We start from the raw sequence: 24,307 nt of genomic DNA, 5'->3' as shown, positions 1-24,307 counted from the left end.
GCCAATCCACGAAAGATAGTGTTCCAGTGTGGGTTTCTTTTCAGGTATATTTATACATGCAAGAATAAACCCACTGCCAATCAGATGCTTTCCAAATGGTGATATGTGGTGAATCAAAATCTGTTGTGCTTTCATACTTGCATTAGTTTTGACAACCTCCACAACACCATTGGCTAAACTGCAGCTCAAAACATGACACAGCCTCGGTCATGTTTTACACCTCTCTCCTGCCCTCCTCTTTGCATTCTCATGGCAATTTCTACGGAAAATTTCAAATTTTGATTTTTCACTCCATTGGACAAAGGATGTAGAAAAAGGAGCAGCAAGACATAAGAAGACCATGAAAAAGATCCATGGACTTAGTGAAGGAGCACGTGCAGGGTTGGTGTGACAGAAGAGGATGCTCTTGATGGGGTCAGATAGAAGCAGATGTTTCACTGTGGTGGCCTCTTGAGGGAGCAGTCAACTGAAGATTCATCACTGCATCAGAGCCATTGCAGCTGATTTTCAGCTCAGTTCTTGTAATTGTGAATACATCAGCCTATGGCTGCACAATTATCCGATGCCCAGTCCACTGTTTTAAATTTAAAACCAAAGTGCTTTATAATGCAGCATCTGACCACCTGCCTGGATACGCCAACCACAGCTGTTCCCTGCACAACTGATGTTTACCAAACAGAAATGGTATGCAAAGAGAGCTGAGGATCAGCTGAATGTTAACACAAAAACCTTAACAGATGTGAAAGCATTTTTATTTATTTTTTGTTACAGTGCAATAAAAAAATTTTTGTCACTCTTTGAATAATCGTGACAAATAATCATGATTATCATTTTGGCCACAATACTTCAGACCTAATAAAATGTGAATACATGTGGTATGAATGTGTTACAGATGGATCTCCGCTTCCTGTCAAGTATGTGGTGTAGAGGGTGGTCAGCATTATCGTTGATAAAACCATAAATAAAACCAAACAATTAAAAGAAAAGTCACAAATATATATTTTTATTGTCAATGAATACAAAGGCATGTAACAACCAGCTCTAACTGGCAATCAGATGTGTACAAAATGTACAACCAACAATTCAGTCACACAATTTAAAAAGTGCAACCCTACACAACTGGACCAAATTTGTTCTGAAAGGCAACTATTATCTGCAGACCAAGCATACATCTTTAATTAGATCTCTAATTAGTTAGACACATATTTATATAATCCTACTCAACTGTAGGTTTGCAAAGTAAGGACTCAGCATTGAACATGGGAGATCAGTCACTGCTGTTATCAGGCTGTCTAAATGCTGGTCACACAAATCTGCTGGATCTATAAAAGGTTTGAAAAAAGTTCCACTTAGGTCTGTGAAATCTTGCATTAGACTGTTTTCCACTTAAGGGGGAAAAATAAAATAAATAAAGCCTGTATTGCTCTACAGGGGCAGCCTTGGCAGGTTTCGGTTATCGCATCTCACCTTGATGCATTTCAAGTAACCTGTTCTTGATGCCTCTATTTGCTGAAGAACATCACATTGTCCTCATCATGTTCCCATGCTTTAAACGGGAAGAGGCAGCTTTCAATAGGCCTCGCTGTACTACCAATCATCTTCAAGTCTCCATGGCGTCAGAAGAAGATGCTTTTGACTTGTCTTTTGTTTTTGAGTGGGCGCTTGCATCTTCTAGCAGTGAAAGGTCAAGCTCAGGTAAAGGCACCCTCCAATACTGGAAGGAGTTGTAAGTGCAGTCTTCAGTGTTTGCGTCCTCATCAGCCTGAAAGGGAACAGACAGATAGAAATGTAACGTCCAAACGCAACTACGTGGCAACATTTTGTTACCTGCTGACCAATCAGTCCCCTTTTCACTGGTCTATACAGAGTACAGTAAAAACAAGTCTAGAATGTGTAAATGGTGACATCTAGTGGACACTCACTGTAATCACACCAAATTCAGTTGTATTGCATGGTCGCTAAAACTGCAGTGAACATCCCCGACTTCTGTTATATTCTCAATAACTTACTTTATCATTAGATTTGGGAACAGCGGTATCTGGCTCCTCGCTGCCCTCTCGTGGTCGTTTCTGGGAGCTCGTGACTGAAGAGCTGCGACGGTCTTGGAAACTTCCAGACGTCTGCACCGCCGAAACATTTACTGCACGCTTCCTGGCATCGTAGTGTGAAGTCTTGCGATAAGAAGCGGTCTCTTCTTCATCGAAATATTGCGGCCTCTTTCTGCAGCGGGTCCCCAGCAAAGCCAGGAGGGACGGCGGGCTCACGCCCCCGGACGGAGCCATGCTCTCCGCCTGTATGTCAACAGCGCAAAGGGAGCGGAAACACCTCTTGGAGGGAGAGTTGTGCAGCAGAGTGTCCTCGGCGCGCCTCTTTGCCATGCAGTCTGCCGGTACGCCACCGATGTGCACAGAAAACCTGAAATCCCTGTAATTGCTGGATAACACCGAAAGTGCGCAGGAGCGTGTTTAGTGATGCACGATCTCGAAATGATGAGCACCGGTAGTAGAATTATTGCAAAGAACCAATCAGAATAGAGCACTGCTTTCTAGCCCCGCCCAGAGCACCCAGTCTCCAATCACTTAACTCTCATCTACTTCCTGCAATTTACAACACTGCCTGATACTCATTGGTTTGTGTACATCAGGGTTCAGGAAAATATGTGCACTGACACAAAAACACAGACCACACTGGATGAGGAAAGCTAGGCTTTTGACAAAATCCTCCAAGTACTCACATGTGACACCGTTGTTATCTCAGTTACACTGGCTTCCTGTTAAATTTAGAGTCAATTTTAAGATCCTGGTCTTGACCTACAGAGCTGTGCACGGACTGGCACCAGCCTACCTGATCTGCTACAGCCCTATGTCCCTAGCAGGTCTTTGAGGTCATCTGATCAGGGCTTACTTGCTTTAAAAAATACTAAGAGGAGGACTAAGGGTGATAGAGCTGTGGCCCCTAGACTGTGGAACTCTCTCCCCCAAACATTAAGAACTGCGGACTCAGTAGCTGTTTTTTAGAAAAACAACTCAAAACTCACCTTTTTAAAACTGCTTTTGGTTAATTTTTTGCCTGTTAGCTCAATGTATTATTGGTCGAAAACTGACAGAAAAGCCTTTTACATGACAAGTGTCATGTGTGTTGTCGACATATAGAAAGCATGCACCATATTGTTAGTCATTGGTGCTAATTTCAGTCATTATAGAGATGTACTGTTTAAAGGTTGGGGAAACCTGCAGTCAGCTGAACTAAAGAAGTCACTTGGATTAATAACAAAAACCTTTCTCACACTGAAAATGCTACATCGAGATAAACAGAATCAACTTTTTGGGACACTTTATAAAGATTATAAATAGAATGTCACATTTGACCTCTGACCTCTCCTTTAAGGTCAATAGATTGATCTGAAGGTTATAATAGTGCTATATAGAGCTATTTAAAACTATGTTTGACCTCAAATAAGGTCAAACTTTCATTAAAAAAAAAATGATTCTTCAAATTCTACTACCTTTGTTTTTATTGGCAACATTCACAAGATGATACTTGTATATAGAGATTCTAGATATCGTCGACCTGTTGTCGTCTTTTCTGTTATGTTGGTGTTAATGTATTTGAAAATGTGTTTAAGTAAAACTGAAGAATCACATTTTTAAAATGTGCGGCTTTATTTCAAAGTGTGATGACAGTCCAAAACAAACAATATAAAAAAAATATTAGATGTAGTTATTGGCACATAAAAGAGAAAAAAAAGGAAAAGCAGGCATTCACATCACATTCTTCTATCACATTCTCCTATCACATGCACACACGGAGCCTAAAAACAAAATGATGGTCTTCGTGGCCAGCAGCTGACACACAAACCACAAACACAAAGTAGCAGCCAATGGTAAGTGATTCATCTCAGACCCAGTATTTTGACTTTTGTTCAGATGGTACAGATCACTTTACTTCATATCACATCACCTTACTTCATATTACATTCCCCATTTTGAGCCACTTCAAGGTCTTGTGGATTCGGGCAGACATTTTTAAAAATATATCTGGCCAAAAGGAAAATGTTCCTTTTCCTTTGTTGTCATATTTCAGCCAAGGATTGTGCTCTTATGCTTTCACTTGGTTTTATCAAATGGACATCTTGTCACGTCGGGCTGTCGGGACCCTCTCGGCGTGGCGACTTAGCAGCCGGTGGAGAGTTTTGTAGCTGGTCTTCGTTTTGACCATTAAAGTACTGCAGCTCTGCAGGCTTCCGCACAACAAAGTAGGCACAGTCGTAAACGTATCTCAGCATCGACCGGTCGTTCTCTGTGTAGGTGGTCTGCATTGACTCCTTCTCCACCTGCGGGAGGAAGTTTAATTTGATTTTACTTCTCGAGCAAGGTTTCGGACAAGCGTATGGCTGAAGCGGTAATATTTAGGTCTTCAGGTTACCTCGATGTGGAAGCCAAATCTGACCATCGCTGTCCTAATGTCTTCGTAGCTAAGCTCAACTGAGAGCTCGTTGGCCATGTTCTCAAAGTGATACAGCAGTGGACCTTGAAAATATTAAAGAATGTTTACACTGTTAAGTTCACCGACTTAAGAGGAGAAAATCTCATCCATGTGAAAGTAAGACTCGTGTTTCCTTTCTATTCAATCAAAACAATTTTGTTTTAAAACTGAAAAAGAAAAAAAAAGAAATATAAAGATCCCCTCTATTTATTATTATGGCTCATTTTTTCTAAACAAACCAAAAAAAAAAAGTCAACATAAATAATTACTAATGTGAACAAAATCCAGCCCTATAAAAAGATATTACAGAGTGAGTGAAGAAGATCTAATAAGGCCTTAATGGGGGGATGATAAGATGCAGCAACTATAACTAGCTTAGCTTAATGAGGACCTGCAGTAGTTATTAATAGTTTGAATACGGACACTCACCCAAGTTGATCCACACTCCACCAGGCTTAAGAATCTTCCAGATAGTTTCCACATACTCCAACACATTATGAGCCGTGTCGATGAAGAAGCAGGTAGCCACACAGTCCCAGGACTCTGCCAGAAACACAAAATATAATAATCTTTATTAATACTTATGCATTTTTTTTATTACTAATATTACTAAGGTGGACATGAGTGAGATGTATTCATCGTTTCCAGCACCTTGTTAAATCTGTGCCATCAAGAACTAAAGCAGTTATGAAGGCAAAGGGAATCCAAACCAGCAGAAGCAAAATGTACCTAATGAAGTGACCAGTGAGCATATTTTATAGTACATCCACATTGAAAAGTTTGAGTCAATTATATTGTGCTTTTTGTAGATGTAAAAATGTATACTTTCGACCAACATGAGTAAAGTTTGGTCCCCTTTTTAGAAATATCTCATAGGTTAAAGATACATTTTATTTACCTGGCTCATTGTAGACCTCCACAAAGTCCCCTGCTACCATGGAGAAGTCTGCATTTAGTGACAAGCTCTGAGGGTTGACATCAGGGAATCTGATTGGTCGTGTTTGGTCAGAGGATCGCTTGTTGTTGCTAAACTGGTGGATCCAGGGGTAGAGTGTCAGAGCATTCACCTTTTCACACCTGAATAGAGCAGTGAAGATTGACAAGGAGAGTAAGAGTAGCGATTACAGACGCAAAAGAAAATATTAGTTAAGGTGTCTGTTCAGCCTGTGCATTTCTGTGTAAGTTTTACCTATTGAGAACAAAGTTTGAGGAGAAGAGCATGAAGAAGCTCCATTCGTTTCCCTGGCACATGTAACCCAGCCGAGCTATCTCCCAGGCTAGACGGCCAAGCCCAGCACCCGGAACCAGCACGCTCACCTTAGACACATCACTGATATAATAAAATGCACAAAATGCACATATCACATAGAAAAAAACTGTGTAAGTCACATAATCACACCAAGATGTTGAAACTATAGCATGCAAAAAGCTGAATGCACATATTCAGCAACACTGACTTTCTCTTTATTGGCATGCATGTGTGTGTCCAATTTACCATGTAAGCTCCTTACTATTGATCACTTGGGAAAAGTCTTTGGATCTCTTGGATGATGGGCTTATAGCAGGAGTCCCTCTCAGCCTGGCCTGACTCACTCCAGTCTCTCACAAACTGTTTTATGGTGGACTTAAGTTTGTCCATGTCAAATGTAGAGGATGGACGAATCTTCCTTGGATCCTCCTGCTAAAAGAATGGAGACATCATTAAGTCACAGTCTTTTTTCATCTGCTCCCTTTAGGGGTCACTACAGAAGATCATGTGCCTCCATCTCATCCCCTTCCAAGCATCCTCCTCTGTCACACCAACCATCTGCATGGTCTCCTTCACTACATCCATGAATCCTATCCATTCTGGTCACACTCAATGAAAATCTTAACATCTCCAGCTTGGCCTCCTGTCTTTTTGTCAGTGCCACCGTGCTCAAAACATACATAACAGCAGGACTCACTACCATCTTGTAAGCCTTCCTTTTCACTCAAGCTGCTGTTCTACAGACCACACTGGGTGAGGACTGGGTGACACTGTTCACAAATCACCCCTGACCCTCATCTCCACCCACTCCACCCCGCCTGCACTCTCTTCCCCATGTATCTTTTGCACTTTTCAGTGCTTTGGATGGTTGACCCCAGGTATTTAAACGCATCCACCTTCACTACCTCCACTCCTTTCAGATTCACCTTTCCAGGTAACTCCCTCTCATACACACATGTAGTTGGCCTTGCTTTTCTACTGACTTTCATTCCTCTTTTCTCCAGAGCATACCTCCACCTCTCCAGGCTCTCCTCCTCCTCCTGCTCTCTACTCTCACTACAGATCACAGTGAAGTCTGCAATAAATCATAACTCATGGAAACTTCTGGTTGACCTCATCTATTCATCATCACTGCAAACAAGAAAAGGCACACCTAACTCCAACCCATCATTAACTCTTACCTCAACCTCACCACTGTCTTGCTGTCCTCATACATGTCCTGCACCAGGCTCATATACCTGTCTGCTACTCGTCACAGCTCCCATCTTGGCACCCTATCATATGCTTTCTCCAGATCCACAAAGACACAGTGCAACTCCTTCTGACCTTCTCCATAATCACTCTCAAAGTAAACATCGTACCCATAGTGCACTTTCTCACCATGAAGACATACTGCTGCTCACAGATCATCACATCTCTTCACACCTAGCTTCAACAACTCTTTCCAATATCCTGGCTCATCGGCTTTATCTCTCTGTAGTTGCTACAGCTCTGCATAGCTTGTTCTTGAAAATCAGAAGCAGTAGACTTCTTCATTCCTCAGGCATCCTCTCACTCAAAAGATTGAGTTAAAAAGTGCACTGCCCTCTCCTGCAGACATCTCTATACCACCCAAGGTAAGTCATCCAGCTCAAACTGCCTTTCTATTCTTCATCTCTTTCATAGTTGTCCTCACTTTTGCCTTACTAATCACAGGAAAAAGACAAAACACTAGAAATAGCCAGCTCTGGATCTGTGATTACAGTTCATACAGCAGATTTAAGTCATACCCTCTCTCCGTATTCCATGTTCTCAAACATGTGGAGGCTGTGGTGGACGATGGCCTGCAGCACCTCCTGGTTGTGGTCCGCACACTGGCCGATCCGGTCCAGGTTGGACAAAACGTGTGGCAGCAGATTCTGGTGGTGCTGCGGAAGACTCTGAAACTGACGCTCCGCGCGTTTGACCTGCTCCTGAACATGGATCCTGGCAGGAAGACACAGAGCTGAGACTCAGGCTTCACTAGCTACACTGATCACCATAACCATACTGTGCACAAGGTTCACTTTTTTTCTCTTTCACTGTATTTAAGTGTGTTGTGAGCAGTGTGAAAGGCAGAAAGGGCTGATCAAAAGAGGTCAAATGCAGCGAGCAGAGTTGGTTCAAAAGTAGGTGTCGCAATTTAACGTTTAAATACAGTTTAAACACATCAGTAAGCCTTTTTTTTCTCTTTAGACTTGGTGTTCTTCTCTATGCTATTATTTGCTAACACTGCCATGTATTGACACAAAACACCCGCGGCCTGTCTTTATTTCAAAAAACCTTTTCATACCTGTAATATCTAAAAGCATCAATTATTCTCCAGAAATGTTTCCTTTCCAGCCTGGCCTCCTCCTCCGGGCTGTATTTTATTCTTTCTTTTATATAATGTGGTCCACCTTTAGCTCCTTCTTGTCCTGTTGTTTCAGCCATATCTTGAAAAAAAAAAAAAAACCTTCACATCCAATCAAAGCGAGGCAAACTTCTTCTTCTTCTGATTGGTTTTCAGCGCAGCAGACTCTACGATGCGCAGTGCTGCCACGTAGCGTCAGGTGACTAAACTACACTTTGTCTTTAAAAAAATCTATAAATTAACAATTTATTTTAAATAAATACAATAAATAAATACAATATTATACAAATATAAAATAAATACAGACAATAATGCAACTCAGCTCAGTAAAAGCATTCTGAACTCAACTCAGAAAACTTACTCTGTTGGTAAGAGCCTAATCCCTGCTGGCATGAACCTTTCAAGAGAATAAATAAAATGTATTTAATGTAATAACATGTAATAAACGCTATTTGTACTCACAGTCAAATTAAATGTGAAATATTGAAATGACTATTTAGTCTTTTCAGTCTTTTTTGACATAAAGTGCAATAGTGCATGACTTGATAGTTTAAGATGTATGCATCTTTATCTCACGCCTTTTTTGGTTTTCCATGTGCCTGGCCCAGAGGTTTCCAAGTGTGTTAGTGCAAAATCTATGCATGTTACACAATAACGCATCATTATTAATAAAGATGATTGAAAACATGCTATATTATTGTTTACCCCTGAGAAAAGCTGATGCTGGGAATCCTGTTGTTTGTATTTTATCTTCTACTTGTCAAAAACAGGTAGAACAATACTAAAACCATGCAGTCATAAAAGAAGAGACATGACAAGTGAGTGTTTTTTGTTTTTGTTTTTCTGAGTATTTTATGTTTACTGCAACAACCGTGGAAGAACACAAAGCATTTCCTCCATCAGATGTTTGGGTTAATAATCTTTCCCATGAAAACAATGTTTTCTGTGTTACGCTCAGTGATGATGACCATAAATGGGCGGTTAAACTTCAAGACCGGGACAATCCAGAGGGAGTAGGGGACGATACCGATGCCTGTAGCAGCTGCTGCTGTGGCTCCAGCCTCATCAACATCCAGGGTGGCTTGGTGTACCACCTACAGCGCAGTGGAGTGAGAAACATGTGAGAGGATTGAATAAAAGGGAGAAATGTGTGTTTAATAACACTGTCCTTACCTCTGAGACTGCCAGTTTATGCCCCTCTGAAATACCGGTCAGATTTGCACTATCACGAAACATGTCTGCCATTCCCATTTCAGTCAGCACTTTGTTCAGTTTGTAGGAAGTCTTGATGGAGAACTTTGGCACATATATGTTGTATCTCCTAAAAATTGTGAAAGGAATCAATAGTATTGATATTCATCCGGCAAGCATATTCAGGGTATGACAAAATATTTTTACTCTTCTTGAATTCTTAGTTTTTGCATGTTTGTCACACTTCTGTTTCAGATTATCAAACAAATTTTAACATCAAACAAAGATAACCTGAGTGAATGCAAAATGCAGTTATTAAAGGATAATTTCTTTTATTAACAGAAAAAAAGCTACCCAAACCTGCCTGCCCCTGTGTCATAAACTGCCCCTCCTTGTTAAAACATGAATTTACTGTGATTAACCACACGATTAAACACAATTTCATAAGCCACAGCCAGGCCCGATTACTGCCAGACCTGTTGAATCAAGAAATCACTAAAATAAAAACAGTCTGACAAAGTGAAGCTAAAAGATCTCAAAAAGCAATACATCATCTAAAGAAACTGCTGGAAAACTAAGTCAGTGACACCTATCAGTCTGGAAATAGTTACAAAGTTTTTCCAAAAAGTAAATAAATCTTGATGATCCCCAAGTATTTCAGTACGTGGACTGACATGACAAAGCTGAAGTTTTTGGAAGGTTTGAGTCCTGTTACGTCTGGCGTAAAACTAAGACCGTGTCCATGAAAAGAATATCATAGCAACAATGAAACATGGTGGTGGCAGTGTGATGGTCTGAAGCTGCTCTCCTGTTTCAGCATCTGGGAGACTTCCTGTAATTGGTCGAACCATGAGTTCTGCTCTCTACCAGAAAAGTCTGGGGGACAATGTTTTGCACCCTGAAGAGTTATGCAGCAGACGATCATCTGAAACACACGAACTCAAATCCACCTCTGATTGGCTCCAAAAAAACAAAACAACATAAAGGTTTTGGAGTGGTCAAGTTGAAGTAAGGATTTCATGTTTTAAAAAAAAAACCCTCCAATGTGTTTGAGAGTGGGCCAGAATCCCTGCAAACGCCTGACTGCACCTTGTGCTGCCAAAGGTGGCCCAAGCAGTTATTAGGTTTAGAGGGGAATTACGTTTTCACATAGGGATGGGTGGGAATCGGTAGTTTTTTCCACTTCATAAATGAAATCATCATTTAGAAACTGCATTTCATTTTTACTCCAGCTTTCTTTGTTTAATCTTAAAAATTTTAAGTATATGTAAATATGATGGACGTGTCTAAACCAAGAAATTAAGCATGATTTGAAATTCTACCCAACCTCTGCTTCTTCCATTTCAGCCATTTGTTGACTTGGCCCGGGCTAATGGCGTTCTCCAGCGTTGCCATATTATCAGGCAACATCAGCAGCATGGAGTGGGTGCCGTTGAAGGGGAGGTGGAGGACTGTTGTGTTAATGAGCTTGTCATCATAAATATCAACATCCTCTTCCATATTCATCATCTGGACTGGAACCTGGAAATGTGACAGTTTATTGGAAAACAGGTTGAATTAGGCGCAGTGATGTATAATTATTCCAACTAATCTCCGTTCTGAATCAGCTGCTTGAACCTGAACGTTCTCCGCATGGAAATGGTCGTCTGTGGTGTCCTGAGGATCGAACGGAGTCTCCCACTTTCCTGTTTTGCGGTTATAAGCAGAAATAAATCACACGTTACAGATGACACATCAAACTTAAACCTTGGAATAAAAGAGAGACCAGCCAAATCTCATCTCAGTTGACCTCTTACCTTTAAAGTATATGTAGCTGATGAGATACATGACTGTGTTTACATCCAGGCTCTCAACCAGCTTGTCAATCTTCCCATTGGTCTTGGTCTCCACATAATTGTTGATGGTATTGACACTCTCCGTGGCTTGGGTGAAGTCAACATTAAACCCTTCGGCAAAATAGGACTGCTTCAACACCTCCAGGAACTCGGGTTGCGGCTTAAAGCGGTTGTCCACGAACACGGCAGTCCCCTCACTGGTGTCACCACTCTTTGCGTTTTGCAGGAGCGTACGGAAGGACTGATCTACATCTGCTTGCATGAGCTGGGAACTGTTGAAACCTAGACCACTGAAAAGCTGCTGGTGGGTCTCCCCCCGAGCTCCTACGGACAAGGCAGCCAAGGCAGTAGAAATACTGACTGGTGAGAAGAAGATGTTTTTGCCTTGAAAGTCGGCATGAGCTGCTAACTTTCTGTACAGACGGAAGGCAAACTCTTTGTTTGCTGTGGACACCTGTGAGAGGCTGCTGTCAGTTTCTTGGTCTTGATCGGCATGGCCCAAATGGTGATGGCCTCTACCCATGCAGAACACTGCTGATAAGATCCAGATAGCCAAGGCTGCATGCATCATGGTCAACTGAGACAAAAGTTCACAATCGATTGCTTGTTCATGTGGGTTATGCAATATTTGCTCCTGAAAACAGTCAGTTTTGCTCTTTCGTACTGTGAACTGAGTTTCTGACCAACACGCTATGCTGCAACAGTTTTTGCTAAATTCCCAACAAATTTCTGTGTTTCTTTATCTCCTCACTCATTTGAAGCAGAGGGGCCAGATTTAATCCCTAATGTTGCCTATCAGAATTTACTTACGTACATTAAAATCCAAATTGGCTGTTTTGTGTATGGGCTGGTTAAATCTGTTTATAGACGTCATGATACATAGCTGCAAATATTCAGCGTCATTAAGAAGAGCTTAAAATCAAAGTTACAACTTACAGTCTACAGATGTTACATATTAAAGATAACCGTGCATCTGATGGCGGGACAGTTAAACATGCTATTAAAAAAAACATATCGCTTACCTTCTTCTGGTTGGAGCTCACTGTATGTATTATCAGCCACAGAGAGTGAAGCTGGACAGCTGGACCTTCTATTTATGAGGACGATCAGGCCGAACTTTGACTTTGTTTGCTCTTTGTCTTTGTTTGCTTTGTTTGTCTTTGTTTGCTCTTTGTCTCAGCCTCTTACTTGCTCAACCTCTGCATTTGTTCCGTGCAATGACTCCCCTGTAATCATGGCATCAAACTGAGTTCACACAAAATGCACAGAAAAGCCATTGTTTGTTAACGCAGGGGTACAAAAAATGCCATAGGTGATCACTAATCACCAGCTGTGCTGTACAGTATAGCAGTTGAACTTTGATATCACCCTGTCAACACTGATGTCAGAGAGAAATGTTTCTCTGTTGTGCAATGAAACACTAAAACACTTTTGAAAAGTTAATTTCTTTATTTATGCAACAGCTATTGGCCGAGTTAAAATTTCAGTGCAGTGCTGAAAAACACATTTAATATTTGGCCACCATGGAGCCACATTACTGTGCAAAGGTCTTGAGGTGCCCATTATTTCTTAGTATTTTGTTGGGAAAACAGTTATTGAAACAAATGCAAAAATACATGTTAATACACTATATAAGGCAAACCAGAGCTTAACAAAGCTTGAATGCTAATATTTGGTATGACTACCTTTACTCTTCAACACAGCCTGAACTGTCTTAGGCTGCTTTCTTGCGTTTTCTGTAAGTAGTCTTCAGGAATAGCGCTTCATGCTTCTTGAAAGACCTTCTTTGTTCTGTTCTCTGTCAAGATGATCCCATACTGCTTCAATAACGTTGAGTCTGCATGACTGACAGTGTTGCATTGTGTGTTTTTCTGTCCAGGTAAGTTCTGACTGTGGCGGAAGTGTGTTTGTGATCATTGTCATGCTGAAAAATGAAGCATTAACAAACCAAATGCTTTCCAGATGATATTACATAGTGGGTCAAAATCTGATGTCACTTTTCTGTGTTCATTGGTTTTGACAAGATCATCAACACCACTGTCCTAAATGAATGTCCAAACCATGACAGCAACTCCATCGTTTTTCTCAGCTCTCTAGTGTGCCTCTCTCCTGACCTTCCTCATACATACTGGCAACAATTTGAACCCAAAATTTCAAGTTTGGATTCATTCCATAAGACTTGTTGCCACTGATATTCAGTACAGCTCTTGAGTAATTTGGCAAGAATTAAAAATGGCATCTTAACAGATCTCAGCCTTCCAATGAGAACATTTCTGATGAGGCTTCAGCGAATAGTAGATGGATCACCTGAAGTGCCCAAAACATAAATCGGGTCAGGATTTGTTCCTTTTTCCACAGACAATGACTTTCAGATGCTGCATCTGCTGTAGATAGCTTTTTGTATTTTTGGCCTGGCACTTCTCCTTTAGTTCTCACACTGGTCCATTCATTGAGTTAGGTGCCTTTTTTATACTGAAGTGATCCATGAGTCAGTGTTAAATGGCTTAACAACATTAGAAAAAAACAACAACAACACATTCCTCTGAAAATGGTCAGGTAGAAGCGGCCGATGTCCAAAGAAAGAGCTTCAGAAAGCCTACAGAACTATTGATCAAGACCACTTTTAAAAATTACGAAAAAGGTTTGGTTCCTCGAAAGCGGCATATAAAGAAATCGGTGGTGGCTCAAAACTTTTCCACAATATTTATGTAAATTAAGCTGACTGCTAAACATCTTGTAAAACATCAGTCCATTTAACATGTACAAATGTAATGTTTTTATCTTAACGTTCATAACAATGAAGACCAAAGAAAGGATCACATGCTGTAAGACCCCAAAGTAAAACGCAAGAAATCTTTCATGCAACACATCATCTTGACATTAAAGATCAATCTTCTGGACCCGTGAAAGGTGACTAGTAATGCTGTTAGACGGGTTTCAGCGATGTTTGCCAAAGAGCTGCTCGTCCAGTTTGATGAGCTGTCGAAGGAAACCTCGGTTAGGAATCACACCACGGCTCTCTTTCACAGCACAAATAGCCTCGACGAGAGTGAGGTTCTGCTTCAGCATCAGGTAAGCCAGGACCAGGGTGGCAGAGCGGCTCACTCCTACATGACAGTGGACCAGCACTTTGCCTTCACAGAGAAATATTAGATTAAATTCCACACATCAAATCCATTTGCCTTTGAACTGTATTTATATCATTTTTAACTTTCTCCTCTTACCTCCTCTGCTCAGACCTCTATGGATAAAGTCTGCTGCTGCCTGGAAGTTGACACTCATGTCATAGTTACAGGAGTCATGAGCCTCTACGCCCATGTAGGTGATCTTCATTCCCTCATAGATATCTGGTTGTCCCTTACGATTACTGTGAGCTGCGTTCAGGATGTGAGTGATGTGATTCTTGTACAAATCAGCCTGGTTCTCTGCACTGTGTCTGGAAAACACACCACTCTGTATTCAGACAGTAGGTTATACGGCATGTATGCAATATTTCATTGTGATAAACTGATCCTTAGAAAAACACTTTAAGCATGCGAGTTCGAACATTCGAGACGTGCTTTCATGCCAAGGCATCAGTGCAAACGCTTACATGGCGTTGTTGTAGTTTATGCAAGTTCCCACTGTGGAACGCAGCAGGACAAGTGTCACGTTACTCATTCTGCATTTGAATCAGATTTATGATCAGCTCCTCTTTCACGTATGTGGAGTGAATCCAGGACTTTTATTGATTTGAGTATTTTTACTAAAAGTATCAGATGACTCTCTCAACACAAGAAAAACATTTGGAGATTTAGAAGTCAGGAAGTTTCCTCAGTCATAATCTCAATTCGAATCTGCTGTATATAAGTAAATACTGACGCTAGAGGAATAGGTGCAGTTAGATTATGTCAGAGTTCATCAAAAGAAATAAAGAGGAGTTACTTACTGGTCACCAATGTACAGCCTAGGCCACACTTCATCTGCATGACTGATTATGGCTTTGCCAGTATACAAGAGTTTTTCCAACTCAAACACAGCTAATCCAGGTGAACTCAGGTCAATTTCCAATTTCCGCGGAGGCGGCTCTGCATTCCACCACACAGGAAGTTTTGATGTATAGGACATTGCTTTTTCTGTCGACATGGCAATTTTATCTTTTGTAATGGTTTGTTAAGGGTAGGCAAAAAGTTTAAAAGGTGAAAAGGTTATGGAAGAGTTTGCCGAGACTACCTTTTACAGCTTCGCTGATGAAGAAAACTGCAAGCAGACTATTCCACAGTTGGTCGTCTGTAACCAGTGACTCAAGTGGAGCAGGCTTGTTTGGCTCAGATTCACACACCGGAGGGTGTCCTGTGTGTTGTCAGGCCATTTGACCCTTGAATTAAATTAGACTGCACTTGGAGCCATCATGGCCGGACATTAATGCTTTTGCGTCCAAATAGCTGTCTATTTAAAGAGCTCAATGCAGGCCTGCAGCTGAAGGCAGTGTGACCTCCAAGCACCAGTTTCTACTTGAGAAAAATAAGCAGCCTTCTCATTTTTAAAACAGAACAACATTTAGAAATGTTGTATGACTGATACCTAAACCGTCTGATATTCATGTGTGTTCGGTAAAGGCAAAGCAAAAACTAATTTGATCAAGAGTTAAAAAATATACTGACATTTAATCATTTTTCTGCCCCCCCTCCCACATTTCACTTGTGATCTTTTCACCGTTTATCAGGCAAAATTCCCCATCCTATGTTGGAAACATGCATTACATCTAAAACTACACAGCGAGTTGCATTTGAGCAGAAGGGGAAATAAACACACAGAAAATGATTTTCTTTTCCATGCAAACCTTGTGATATTTTTATATTTTTTTTCTCCTAATTATATAAAACCCATCCTCTTAAATATGGCACTTTTTGCTAAAACACATCAAGAATGTCTGAGGAGGGAAAAACAAAACAAAACATACACACGATAATGGACAGTGATGCGCACACAAAAATCAGTTTGATATAAACATAGATTTGTCCTCATTATCAAAAGGACAGAAAGAAAAACATTTAATCCAACCTTGTCCTTCAGCATAAAACATGACTGAAAATGTTCAAGTAGAGATTTCAGTTTTATATATATATATTTGAATGTTCAAAGATAGAGAAAAGGAACAGCTTGTCCAGTCATACTTAATCAAGTCTTTATCAGTGAGTCAAGTGAAACACATGGCATTCATATGTAGGTCTGATTCTAGGTCTTCATCAAAAAAAGATGAAATAATTGGGAACAGCAATCTTCTGGGGGATTTTCACTAATCTGCTACACTCAAGGCCCAGTTCTGAGCTCTGAGATATCATGATTGTATCAAGTGCCTATCTGACATTACAGTGCATGCAGGGCTTAAACTGAGTGAGAAAAAAAAAAGAAAAAAAAAAAGAAAAGACAAAAGAAATCACTGCACCTACAGAGGCGGAGGCATGGAGAGGTACGTGGCTATGGACAAAATGCATTTACTCCATTAGGTGAAAGCACAATTTCCTGATCATGCAAAGGGACCGTGAGATGAAACGACAGCCTGCTAAAGAAGTGCAAGAGCTGATACACTTTGGATCAGACTGAAACTGACCCACATTCCTGAGGGACAGCGTGATGATAATCTGCGTCCTGACTCAGAGACAACAGAGAGCTGCAATGTGGCACTACACAAGTTCATCTTCCAGTGACTCGCTCCTGCTTTTGCAGCTGATAGAGTCACTCACTGAGGCTGACGCAGATAACCATGAGCTTTCACGTCTAATACCACCATACCTTTTATACCAGCATTATTAGGCTTTAAAGTTTGAGTCCACGTGCCAGTAACTGCTGTGTCTTTTTCTTTGGTCCATGCCACCTTTCACAGGTGTTCTATAGTAACATGGTGGTGGGGAGAAAAAAAAAAAAAATTCCCTACAACACTGGTCAGCAAAAGACGACAAGAACCTGAACATGTCTATGGAAGATCAGGAAGATGAAAACAAAGTGACCCACAAGCAGAACAAGTCCAGCTCAGAAAGCTTTCTTTTCCAGCTGGTCCAGAATGGCCTGGATTCTCTGTACAGCCTCCTTTCGGGCTTGCCGGACACTCTCCTGTCCCTGAGTCTCCACAGAGTCTAGCACCAGCAGCTCTTTGGTAAGCAGTTCCTCCAGACAACGATAACTCTTGTCTGTTTTTTTGCCAACAAACTCATCAACGTCTTCCTGAAGCAGCAGTACTCTGGCCATGACCTGCTGGACCTTAGCCAGACTGGGGTTATCGCTCAGGGGCTGAGGTGCAGCCTGACTTGGAGTTGATGCTGGAACCGAAGGCGGGGCCTCAGCTTGCGACGCATTAGGATCACCTCTCCCAGTTTTATACATTTGTGGAGGAGAACTTATTTCAGTAGGATTATCACTGGGGGGATTCGGGGATGGTGCTGGCTTCGGTTTAGGTCCCACCGGTGGGGCGCGTTGGTGCTGTTGGTCCTACAGTAACACAAGAGTTTGAAAAATATTGTGTTTTAAAAGTTTGATAATATAAGGCTGTAAACTGACTCAAATAAATATACCTTAGCAAAGATTTGGTATTTAATTTTTAGAAAATCTAATCCCTCCAAAAACAGATGCTATCCACCCAGAATAGATGCGCGATTACAGAAAACAAAGTGCAATGGCTGTTCTAGTTTTACAGTTCATCATGACAGTTGTAATACATTGTGTGCACATCTGTGTTTCACAAAAAAACAAAACAAAATCTCTTAAGATGCTTACCTTGGGCTGGTACGGTGGAGGAGCACCTGTTCCAGTTCCTGGCCACGCTGGAGGATGTGGTGGACGGACTGGATTCCCATAATGGTTTTGTGGAGGCTGTTGCCCCGGCGGCCATGGCTGCTGTGAGGGTACATATGGACCAGAGTGTCCCCATGCGTCAGCCTGCTGGCTGGGATGAAGTGACTGGCCAGTTGGGTATGGGGGATTTGGAGGCAACGCATGGCCACTATCATTGTAGTGAGGGTACGGTCCGGGAGGATATCCAGGACCCTGAGAGCAGAAGACAAATGTCTCACATTCAGAAAACGTTTCTTTTGCGTTTAAAAAAAGGCATCTGTTTTTAGATTAAAAAAATAAATAAATAAAAATAAAATTACAGTGTATAATATACCTCATTTGTAAGACTTTATTTAAACTATTGTTATATTTGAAAACTGTGTGCGCTTAAATGCACCAACCCCTTGGCAGTGTGGCCCAGGGTAGTGATGATGCTGGTGTTGAGAATGAGGCTGTCCAGAAGACCCACTGCTTTGCTCTGCATGGCAGCCTTGGTTAGGATAAGAACCCGGAGCCGGTCTTTGAGGGTCAGCACAGTAGAAAGGGTTGGATGGGTGGAAACCACTTGTTGAATACTGACTCTGTGCTGGACTGTAGACTCCATGGCCGTTTGGATAACCACCAGGCATTACCTATGTGAAAGACACAAGAAGGGGAACTAGTTATTTAAAATAAAAAGTATAAATCCATCAGAGATACAACAACTTTGACAAGATAGATGTTAATATGAAAATGTAAGCATAAATCCACTAACCCAACCTTAGAGTTAGAGGTACTGGTTATGCTGCATCTGTATAGCCATACCTGTGGATTGTACTGTGGTTGAACATCTGATCCAGAGGGATAGGTATTTGCATAGTGCCCTGTGGAATGAGACTGAGGATACCAGTAGTGTGGAGGGTAGCCTGGATACTGAGGAGCATCCTGCAAATACAGTCACAAAGCATGGTTGGCACCAGAGTACTTACAAATAGACATTGGTATGACACAAAACTTTAAAACTACGCCTTCAACGTCACAACCAATCCCAGGACAAACAATAACTGTGCAAACAGGGACATTGATTCATCTGCCTGCGGAACCAGTTATGCAAAATCCTTAAGAAAAACTAACCGGAAATAAAAGGGCCCAACATGTCACAAGAAAGACACGAAATACTGACTCATTCTTTCAAACACGTGGAGTCTTACTAACAGTGGCGTCACGTCAAGATTAACGTAAAAGTCCCGGAAAACAGCTGAACTCTGTCCTTAGCCGTTACTATTACATAATGCTAGTTAGCTCAGTTAGCCACGCAGCTAGCATAGACAGGGCTTTGTGCGAGCTGGCTGAAAATGATCTCGGCCACAAATTCACGCTTTTCTTTAAGGTTTAAAGACACTAAAAGAGTGTGAATACCACGAGAATATGTCTGAGCTGTGTCCACTTACTTACCATACTGTTATTCCAGTTCCCGTGATTATTTCCGGAGTTGCAAGTCGAGGGCCAGCCGGGTTTCAGATTGGACTGCATTTGATAATGATGATGCTTGGACTAAGCGCTCTTACCAGCAGCCGCCCTGTCATCTATCATTGTGGGGGGGGGAAACAAATCTGCAGCGAGCCTCGCGTTACTTATCGGATGTGTCAGGTCGTCTGAAACGCCAGCAGCAATGTTGTCGTTTTCCTATACAAGTGCGGACCCCTCGGTTGAAGTCGGGAAACGACTGAATGACGTGAGCGCCCCCGTGCTGCGCCTTTAATAGCGAGGCGCTGCTAAACCTACAGAGGTCTCACTCCGTCAGATTTTTTCTGGCACAACCAACGTTTGGACGGAGAAAGTAACGCCAGAGTCTACCATCATTACACTAGCTATAAATTTATGATATGATTTTAAGACGTTAAACGTCTATTTTCTGGGCGTATTTCAACAAAAATATACATGTATTTACATAATGTACGGCGTTTTGAATTGTTCCGGCTCTGTGACCAATATTGTGTAAATACGATCTTTGCCGACGCATGCGCGCCAGTAGACGTTATTGGCCAATGGGGGGAAAGGTCATAAAAATAACATTTTAAAAACATTAACTGCTATTTTAATCTTCAAAACCCACCGATGCCTGAAGTTATATTTATTTAAAGATGTATTTTTAAAGGGCCGTTCCTGCGTGTTAGAAATGTAGTGAATCGCCAGCACACGAAGGGTTAAATGCTTACAGGAAGTTCATCCCTGGCGTGTATAAAGACGCTTCCTGTGCTAATTTTGTGAGAAACATGTATTGAAACATTAATGGCTTGACGGTATATACAGATATAAGACTCAAATAATAATAATAAGAAGAAGCAGTAGCAGCACAAGATGAACTACGTACCAGGGACGGCAAGCCTCATTGACGACATCGATAGTAAGTTGGAGGAGTGATTTGATGGAGCTGATTTGGTTTAAAAAGAAACAATCGTTTCAAGATGTGCAGCATCGTGTCCGACGCAATCTGGATCATCTGCAGCGAGTTTAAACTGCCATTTAACGTGCTCCTCTTGTTTGTATCCCACAGAGAAGCACCTGGTGCTGCTCCGAGATGGAAGAACATTGATTGGTTACCTGAGAAGCATTGATCAGTTTGGTAAAACTCTTAATTATATCCACCTTTAGTATTGTTTTTCTGAGTCGGGTCACTGCATTGGTTACAGCAGGCTCAGTTTATCTGTCATTATGATTCCCATGATCGGGTCTGTTCTTTATTTACCCCGGTTCTTTTGTCCTCCAGCCAATTTAGTTTTTCACCAGACAGTTGAGCGCATCCACGTGGGAAAAAAGTTTGGTGACATCCCCAGAGGAATATTCATCGTGAGAGGAGAAAATGTGGTGCTGCTTGGAGAGATAGTAAGTAGACATAATCTCGTTTTCACTTTGGTTTTTGAAATGGTCAGAAGGATGCAAAGTAAGGCTCAGTAGACATTGTTACTTACATTTCCTTATGTCCTTCACACACTGCATTGATACAGTTGTGAGAGTAGGGGTTGACATAAATGGTGGCTAAGGGTCCTCGGGCTAGAGCCTATCCCAGTTGACACAGATTGAGATCTGGCCTTTCTCACAGAGAGACGCGCAGCCATTCGTGGGCCAATTTAGAATCACCGATTAACCTAACATGCTTATCTTTGGACTGTGATAGGAAGCTGGAGAACCCTCACCAGTCTTTCTGGTACAAACAGATGCCAGAAAGACTGGTGGGCTCAAACTCCTTCCTAAGAGACAACAGTGCAAGCTGCTGATGCATCCTTAACATCCGACTCTCCTTAATCATGCTTGTCTGATGTACGTCAACAGCCAAGGTGACTCATTACAGGGACACTGCTGTGACACAGGACCTTCAAGGCCAGTACACTGAGCAGAAGTGATTCATGAACTCTTCTTGCGCTGTTATTCCTACCTAATGCTTGACAGCAGTACTCTGCTGTTAAAGGGATCCACATCATGCTGTAACAGTACAGCATGTCATGATGTAAAACTGCTTCAGTCATAGCAGAGGCTCGACACCACCTGTACTCTGATCTGCTTTTCAGTGCTTTAGAAGATGTTGCTGCCTTTTGTGACATTTGCCTGATGATTAGGTTCATTTGATTGTTAATTTATTTCTGTTCTGAAATGCTGATGGAAATGGAACGGCAGTGATTAACTACTTGGTGCCTTTTGGTGAGCTTGCATCTGGCAAACGATGACCGTAAGCTGACATCAAATCCTGTGTCACATCAGAAATGATATTGACGCACAAAAAGGCACATAGTCTCAGCATACGACATCTTCTGCACGCATTAATTTATGTATAGTTTTAAGAAAATGTTTGTCAAGCATGAATAAACAGCATTTCTGTTCATGCTGCTTATTATCAGAAAGCAGTTTGTGATTGATGGTTGGCATGAACCATGCAGTCTTCTTGAAGATTTGCAGATGTTTCATGCCTTTAGTTCTAGGAAGTGGCAGGTGTGCAACCTGTCCTCCTTAACTGGAAAAAGGAAATGGCTTTTGGAGAAGTCATTAGCACAGAGGTTCACTTTATTCTTCTACATTATTTGTGTTTGATAAAGACACTTGTTTGCTTCATTAGTGTAATCAGATTGTTTGTCAATAATCAAATTTTTGATCAGGTATTTTATTAGTAACAATTCAAAGTTCCAGAACACCCAGTAATTCCAATTAAAATGTGTTCAGTAGTATTATCTGAGTGTTTCAGGCCTGTGCAAGATGTGACACGGTCTCTTGTCTTTGCAGGACATGGATAAGCCCTGTGACACGGTGCTGCAGCAAGTCTCCATTGAAGAGATCTTGGAGGAGCAGCGGCTGCAGCAGCAAGCCAAACAGGAGACGGAGAAAGTCAAAATGCAGGTCCTGAAGGACCGAGGCCTGTCCATACCCAAAGCTGACAACCTAGATGAATACTAGCAGCCTAGTTGCCGTGGGCCTCTTTCTCAGTTGGCATTGAACTGACAAGTTTGAAGTTGAACCTGAGAGCGCATGGGAGCCTGACTTTTTGTTTTTAAGTGGGGAGAACATACCATTATATGGAGTCCAGCTACTGTGATGTACTGTATCAATTTAATTTGAGGTTTGTAAGGGGGGGGGGGGTGTCAAGTCAAGAAAACTTTTTTTTTTTCTCTGAAATCACTATGTTGACAATTAAGAATCAATAGCACTTTGTATTCTTTCATCATGTGGTGAATGTTTAAATAATGTGGAACTGCTATTGAGAGGGGGGGGGGGGGGGGGAAGACTATGTGCTTTGCCCCATTAAAGAGTTTAATTTTTCATGATGGAAGCTCTACTTGGGTGGGAGGGGTGTCATGCATTAAAGGGATGTGAAGCTCATCACTTTGGGTCAATCAGGGCCCGCTGCCCTCTTTTATGATGGCGCCACAGACACCACTAAGCAGATCACGTTAGCCGCTGCAATGTGACATCAAACCGGGCACTTGTGCATTTGTTATGTGGGGAAATGCCATAATTCATTGTGGTAATTGCACTTAGGCAGGCGGCATATCGGTGCATCAGGCTGCCCCACGTCCTGTTTATATAAATGAGAGCCCGTCCGCACACTGAGAAATCGATCCTATCTGCCTTCAGCGGTCAATAAGCTTGTTAATCGTTTTGACTGATCCATCGTGGCTTCTGTGAAACGGGGCAGCCGCGGGATTGTACTCGCTCCTAAACGAGTTATCCTCGTGCCACATGATTAAGCATTTCCGGTGGCAGTTTAATGTATTTTTCTTCCTTTCGTTTTATTTTATACTATGAACCCAGAGCCTGACAGCCTGCAAGCCATAAAGAAAGTTTCCACATATCAAGTCTTATTATATAAAGTGCAGTTTCCGGTGAAACTTCAGCGTAAAGTGCTTGTCTTCAGGAGGAGGGCAGAGGACCCCACATGAAGGTTTGTCGGTAACGTTAATCTCGAAGCAAACGCTACAGTGGACACTGGGACTGACTCGACCTGATTTCTTCACTAGATCTTTTTTTTCTTTATACACTCCTGCCTCCATTTCACCAGCAAACACTCATAAAGTTGTAAAAACACAATAATACAGCAACAGCGCGCTTATGATGATGTAAACAACTTTTTTAAAATATGAAGAAGCGAGTCATTTGTAAGAAATGAACAGAGCTGTATAAGTTAACGGTTTGAATAATATTTCCTGAATATGTCCTGTCGGACATTGCTTTAAAATCTTTGACAGATTTTTTTTATTATTTTAAGGCCAATTTGAGATGTAAAATTGGCCTTTTTGGTTTATTTTGGAGCAGTAAATGGCAGTGTATTTTCCAGAAGCTCATCTGTGGAGATGTTTAGAGAGAATTACAGTTTAATTACAAAGATAGCCCTTCTAAAATGTGGATTTGCTCCTTGCTGTCATAAATCCTTTGAGAATCCTTACCTTACAAAATTACTGGATTCCTCGCGAAACGGCCAATCACCTGGCATTCAGTCGTTATGTATTTATATATTTTCAAAGGTGAAATGCTTGTTTAGCATTGTTGATTCGCGAAAGTGATCCATAACGTTATGCACACCAGTTCTCGTATGTAGTTTAAAATTGAACACCAGAGGGCGACTTTACCTCTTACCCTTTTAATCTTTACTGCCACTACAGTCGGAGCACCTGTGCTTGCGTTACTGGGACAGAAATGGAATCACTTTGGCGGAAAGAAGCTCACTAGTTGTAGAAACTCTTGGGTATGAGATTCATGGCTACTCGAGGTGAAACGTGCGGGACCAAATAAAATGTGAATGTAGAATTCACAAAAAGCATTTTATAAAATGTGTCGCTTCCTCCAGCGAGCCAGGCAGTTGTAGTGTGCTTTTATTTTGCAGACATCGTGGCCTAACTT

The 24,307-nt window shown here is 41.6% G+C and overlaps 6 protein-coding genes across 10 annotated transcripts; 1 reads left to right on the top strand and 5 right to left on the bottom strand.

Annotated features, from left to right (window-relative positions):
• Window positions 1–770: 770 nt before the first annotated feature.
• On the bottom strand, window positions 771–2,487 carry LOC147317107 (uncharacterized). Its single transcript, XM_086312864.1, has 2 exons — window positions 2,010–2,487; window positions 771–1,762 (listed from the first exon to the last, which is right to left on the bottom strand). Exons 1-2 carry the CDS (start codon window positions 2,376–2,378, stop codon window positions 1,601–1,603), a joined length of 531 nt encoding a protein of 176 aa, XP_086168990.1. The 5' UTR covers window positions 2,379–2,487; the 3' UTR covers window positions 771–1,600.
• A 1,099-nt stretch (window positions 2,488–3,586) lies between these two features.
• carnmt1 (carnosine N-methyltransferase 1) lies at window positions 3,587–8,781 on the bottom strand. Of its 2 annotated transcripts, none has more exons than XM_086313766.1 (9): window positions 8,467–8,781; window positions 8,046–8,187; window positions 7,504–7,699; window positions 5,997–6,166; window positions 5,675–5,815; window positions 5,384–5,562; window positions 4,915–5,028; window positions 4,426–4,529; window positions 3,587–4,333 (listed from the first exon to the last, which is right to left on the bottom strand). In XM_086313766.1, exons 2-9 carry the CDS (start codon window positions 8,183–8,185, stop codon window positions 4,136–4,138), a joined length of 1,242 nt encoding a protein of 413 aa, XP_086169892.1. In that variant the 5' UTR covers window positions 8,186–8,187; window positions 8,467–8,781; the 3' UTR covers window positions 3,587–4,135. The 2 variants fall into 2 exon arrangements, with proteins under 2 accessions (XP_086169892.1, XP_086169893.1); XM_086313767.1 differs by having other exon boundaries at window positions 5,997–6,163.
• A 221-nt stretch (window positions 8,782–9,002) lies between these two features.
• LOC147317105 (serine protease inhibitor A3K-like) lies at window positions 9,003–12,277 on the bottom strand. The gene is made up of 6 exons (XM_086313768.1): window positions 12,154–12,277; window positions 11,093–11,708; window positions 10,914–10,981; window positions 10,624–10,817; window positions 9,279–9,426; window positions 9,003–9,199 (listed from the first exon to the last, which is right to left on the bottom strand). Exons 2-6 carry the CDS (start codon window positions 11,700–11,702, stop codon window positions 9,005–9,007), a joined length of 1,215 nt encoding a protein of 404 aa, XP_086169894.1. The 5' UTR covers window positions 11,703–11,708; window positions 12,154–12,277; the 3' UTR covers window positions 9,003–9,004.
• Window positions 12,278–12,591: 314 nt separating this feature from the next.
• LOC147317104 (dual specificity protein phosphatase 26-like) lies at window positions 12,592–15,755 on the bottom strand. Of its 4 annotated transcripts, XM_086313760.1 has the most exons (5): window positions 15,344–15,755; window positions 15,060–15,246; window positions 14,724–14,754; window positions 14,356–14,584; window positions 12,592–14,265 (listed from the first exon to the last, which is right to left on the bottom strand). In XM_086313760.1, exons 2-5 carry the CDS (start codon window positions 15,236–15,238, stop codon window positions 14,069–14,071), a joined length of 636 nt encoding a protein of 211 aa, XP_086169886.1. In that variant the 5' UTR covers window positions 15,239–15,246; window positions 15,344–15,755; the 3' UTR covers window positions 12,592–14,068. The 4 variants fall into 4 exon arrangements, with proteins under 4 accessions (XP_086169886.1, XP_086169888.1, XP_086169885.1 ...); XM_086313762.1 differs by having other exon boundaries at window positions 14,356–14,567; window positions 14,724–14,792; window positions 15,060–15,753; XM_086313759.1 differs by having other exon boundaries at window positions 15,060–15,751.
• A 368-nt stretch (window positions 15,756–16,123) lies between these two features.
• Window positions 16,124–19,660, bottom strand: bag4 (BCL2 associated athanogene 4). Its single transcript, XM_086313758.1, has 5 exons — window positions 19,376–19,660; window positions 18,746–18,865; window positions 18,343–18,573; window positions 17,885–18,154; window positions 16,124–17,599 (listed from the first exon to the last, which is right to left on the bottom strand). The coding sequence occupies exons 1-5, from the start codon at window positions 19,451–19,453 to the stop codon at window positions 17,144–17,146; spliced, it is 1,155 nt and encodes a 384-aa protein (XP_086169884.1). The 5' UTR covers window positions 19,454–19,660; the 3' UTR covers window positions 16,124–17,143.
• Window positions 19,661–19,971: 311 nt separating this feature from the next.
• On the top strand, window positions 19,972–23,384 carry lsm1 (LSM1, U6 small nuclear RNA associated). The gene is made up of 4 exons (XM_086313763.1): window positions 19,972–20,327; window positions 20,478–20,546; window positions 20,691–20,806; window positions 22,196–23,384. The coding sequence occupies exons 1-4, from the start codon at window positions 20,282–20,284 to the stop codon at window positions 22,364–22,366; spliced, it is 402 nt and encodes a 133-aa protein (XP_086169889.1). The 5' UTR covers window positions 19,972–20,281; the 3' UTR covers window positions 22,367–23,384.
• Window positions 23,385–24,307: the final 923 nt, after the last annotated feature.

This window comes from Aulonocara sp. 'chitande type north' Nkhata Bay, linkage group LG12 (assembly GCF_057382095.1).
Source record: "Aulonocara sp. 'chitande type north' Nkhata Bay isolate Kocher_YH1m ecotype deep benthic linkage group LG12, A_spYH_male_GT1.1, whole genome shotgun sequence".
NCBI classification, from domain to species: Eukaryota; Metazoa; Chordata; class Actinopteri; order Cichliformes; family Cichlidae; genus Aulonocara; species Aulonocara sp. 'chitande type north' Nkhata Bay.
This window is presented reverse-complemented; position numbering and strand designations above follow the sequence as displayed.

What these genes read in the sequence shown, in the direction of transcription:
- LOC147317107 (XM_086312864.1), bottom strand. Translation starts at nt 2,378, where the DNA reads ATGGCAAAGAGGCGCGCCGAGGACACTCTGCTGCACAACTCTCCCTCC. An exon ending in TTCCCAAATCTAATGATAAA is followed by an intron (nt 1,763 to 2,009) that starts GTAAGTTATTGA and finishes GTTCCCTTTCAG; the next exon opens with GCTGATGAGGACGCAAACAC.
- carnmt1 (XM_086313766.1), bottom strand. Translation starts at nt 8,185, where the DNA reads ATGGCTGAAACAACAGGACAAGAAGGAGCTAAAGGTGGACCACATTAT. An exon ending in GATGCTTTTAGATATTACAG is followed by an intron (nt 7,700 to 8,045) that starts GTATGAAAAGGT and finishes TCTTCCTGCCAG; the next exon opens with GATCCATGTTCAGGAGCAGG. An exon ending in TCAAACTTTGTTCTCAATAG is followed by an intron (nt 5,563 to 5,674) that starts GTAAAACTTACA and finishes TGCTCTATTCAG; the next exon opens with GTGTGAAAAGGTGAATGCTC.
- LOC147317105 (XM_086313768.1), bottom strand. Translation starts at nt 11,702, where the DNA reads ATGATGCATGCAGCCTTGGCTATCTGGATCTTATCAGCAGTGTTCTGC. An exon ending in CAGCTACATATACTTTAAAG is followed by an intron (nt 10,982 to 11,092) that starts GTAAGAGGTCAA and finishes ACCGCAAAACAG; the next exon opens with GAAAGTGGGAGACTCCGTTC. An exon ending in CTGAAATGGAAGAAGCAGAG is followed by an intron (nt 9,427 to 10,623) that starts GTTGGGTAGAAT and finishes CACAATTTTTAG; the next exon opens with GAGATACAACATATATGTGC.
- LOC147317104 (XM_086313762.1), bottom strand. Translation starts at nt 15,256, where the DNA reads ATGTCGACAGAAAAAGCAATGTCCTATACATCAAAACTTCCTGTGTGG. An exon ending in ATAAACTACAACAACGCCAT is followed by an intron (nt 14,568 to 14,723) that starts GTAAGCGTTTGC and finishes TGTGTTTTCCAG; the next exon opens with ACACAGTGCAGAGAACCAGG. An exon ending in TAGAGGTCTGAGCAGAGGAG is followed by an intron (nt 14,266 to 14,355) that starts GTAAGAGGAGAA and finishes TTCTCTGTGAAG; the next exon opens with GCAAAGTGCTGGTCCACTGT.
- bag4 (XM_086313758.1), bottom strand. Translation starts at nt 19,453, where the DNA reads ATGCAGTCCAATCTGAAACCCGGCTGGCCCTCGACTTGCAACTCCGGA. An exon ending in GGAACTGGAATAACAGTATG is followed by an intron (nt 18,866 to 19,375) that starts GTAAGTAAGTGG and finishes CTGTATTTGCAG; the next exon opens with GATGCTCCTCAGTATCCAGG. An exon ending in CTCCACCGTACCAGCCCAAG is followed by an intron (nt 17,600 to 17,884) that starts GTAAGCATCTTA and finishes GTGTTACTGTAG; the next exon opens with GACCAACAGCACCAACGCGC.
- lsm1 (XM_086313763.1), top strand. Translation starts at nt 20,282, where the DNA reads ATGAACTACGTACCAGGGACGGCAAGCCTCATTGACGACATCGATA. An exon ending in GAGAAGCATTGATCAGTTTG is followed by an intron (nt 20,547 to 20,690) that starts GTAAAACTCTTA and finishes TTTGTCCTCCAG; the next exon opens with CCAATTTAGTTTTTCACCAG. An exon ending in TGGTGCTGCTTGGAGAGATA is followed by an intron (nt 20,807 to 22,195) that starts GTAAGTAGACAT and finishes TTGTCTTTGCAG; the next exon opens with GACATGGATAAGCCCTGTGA.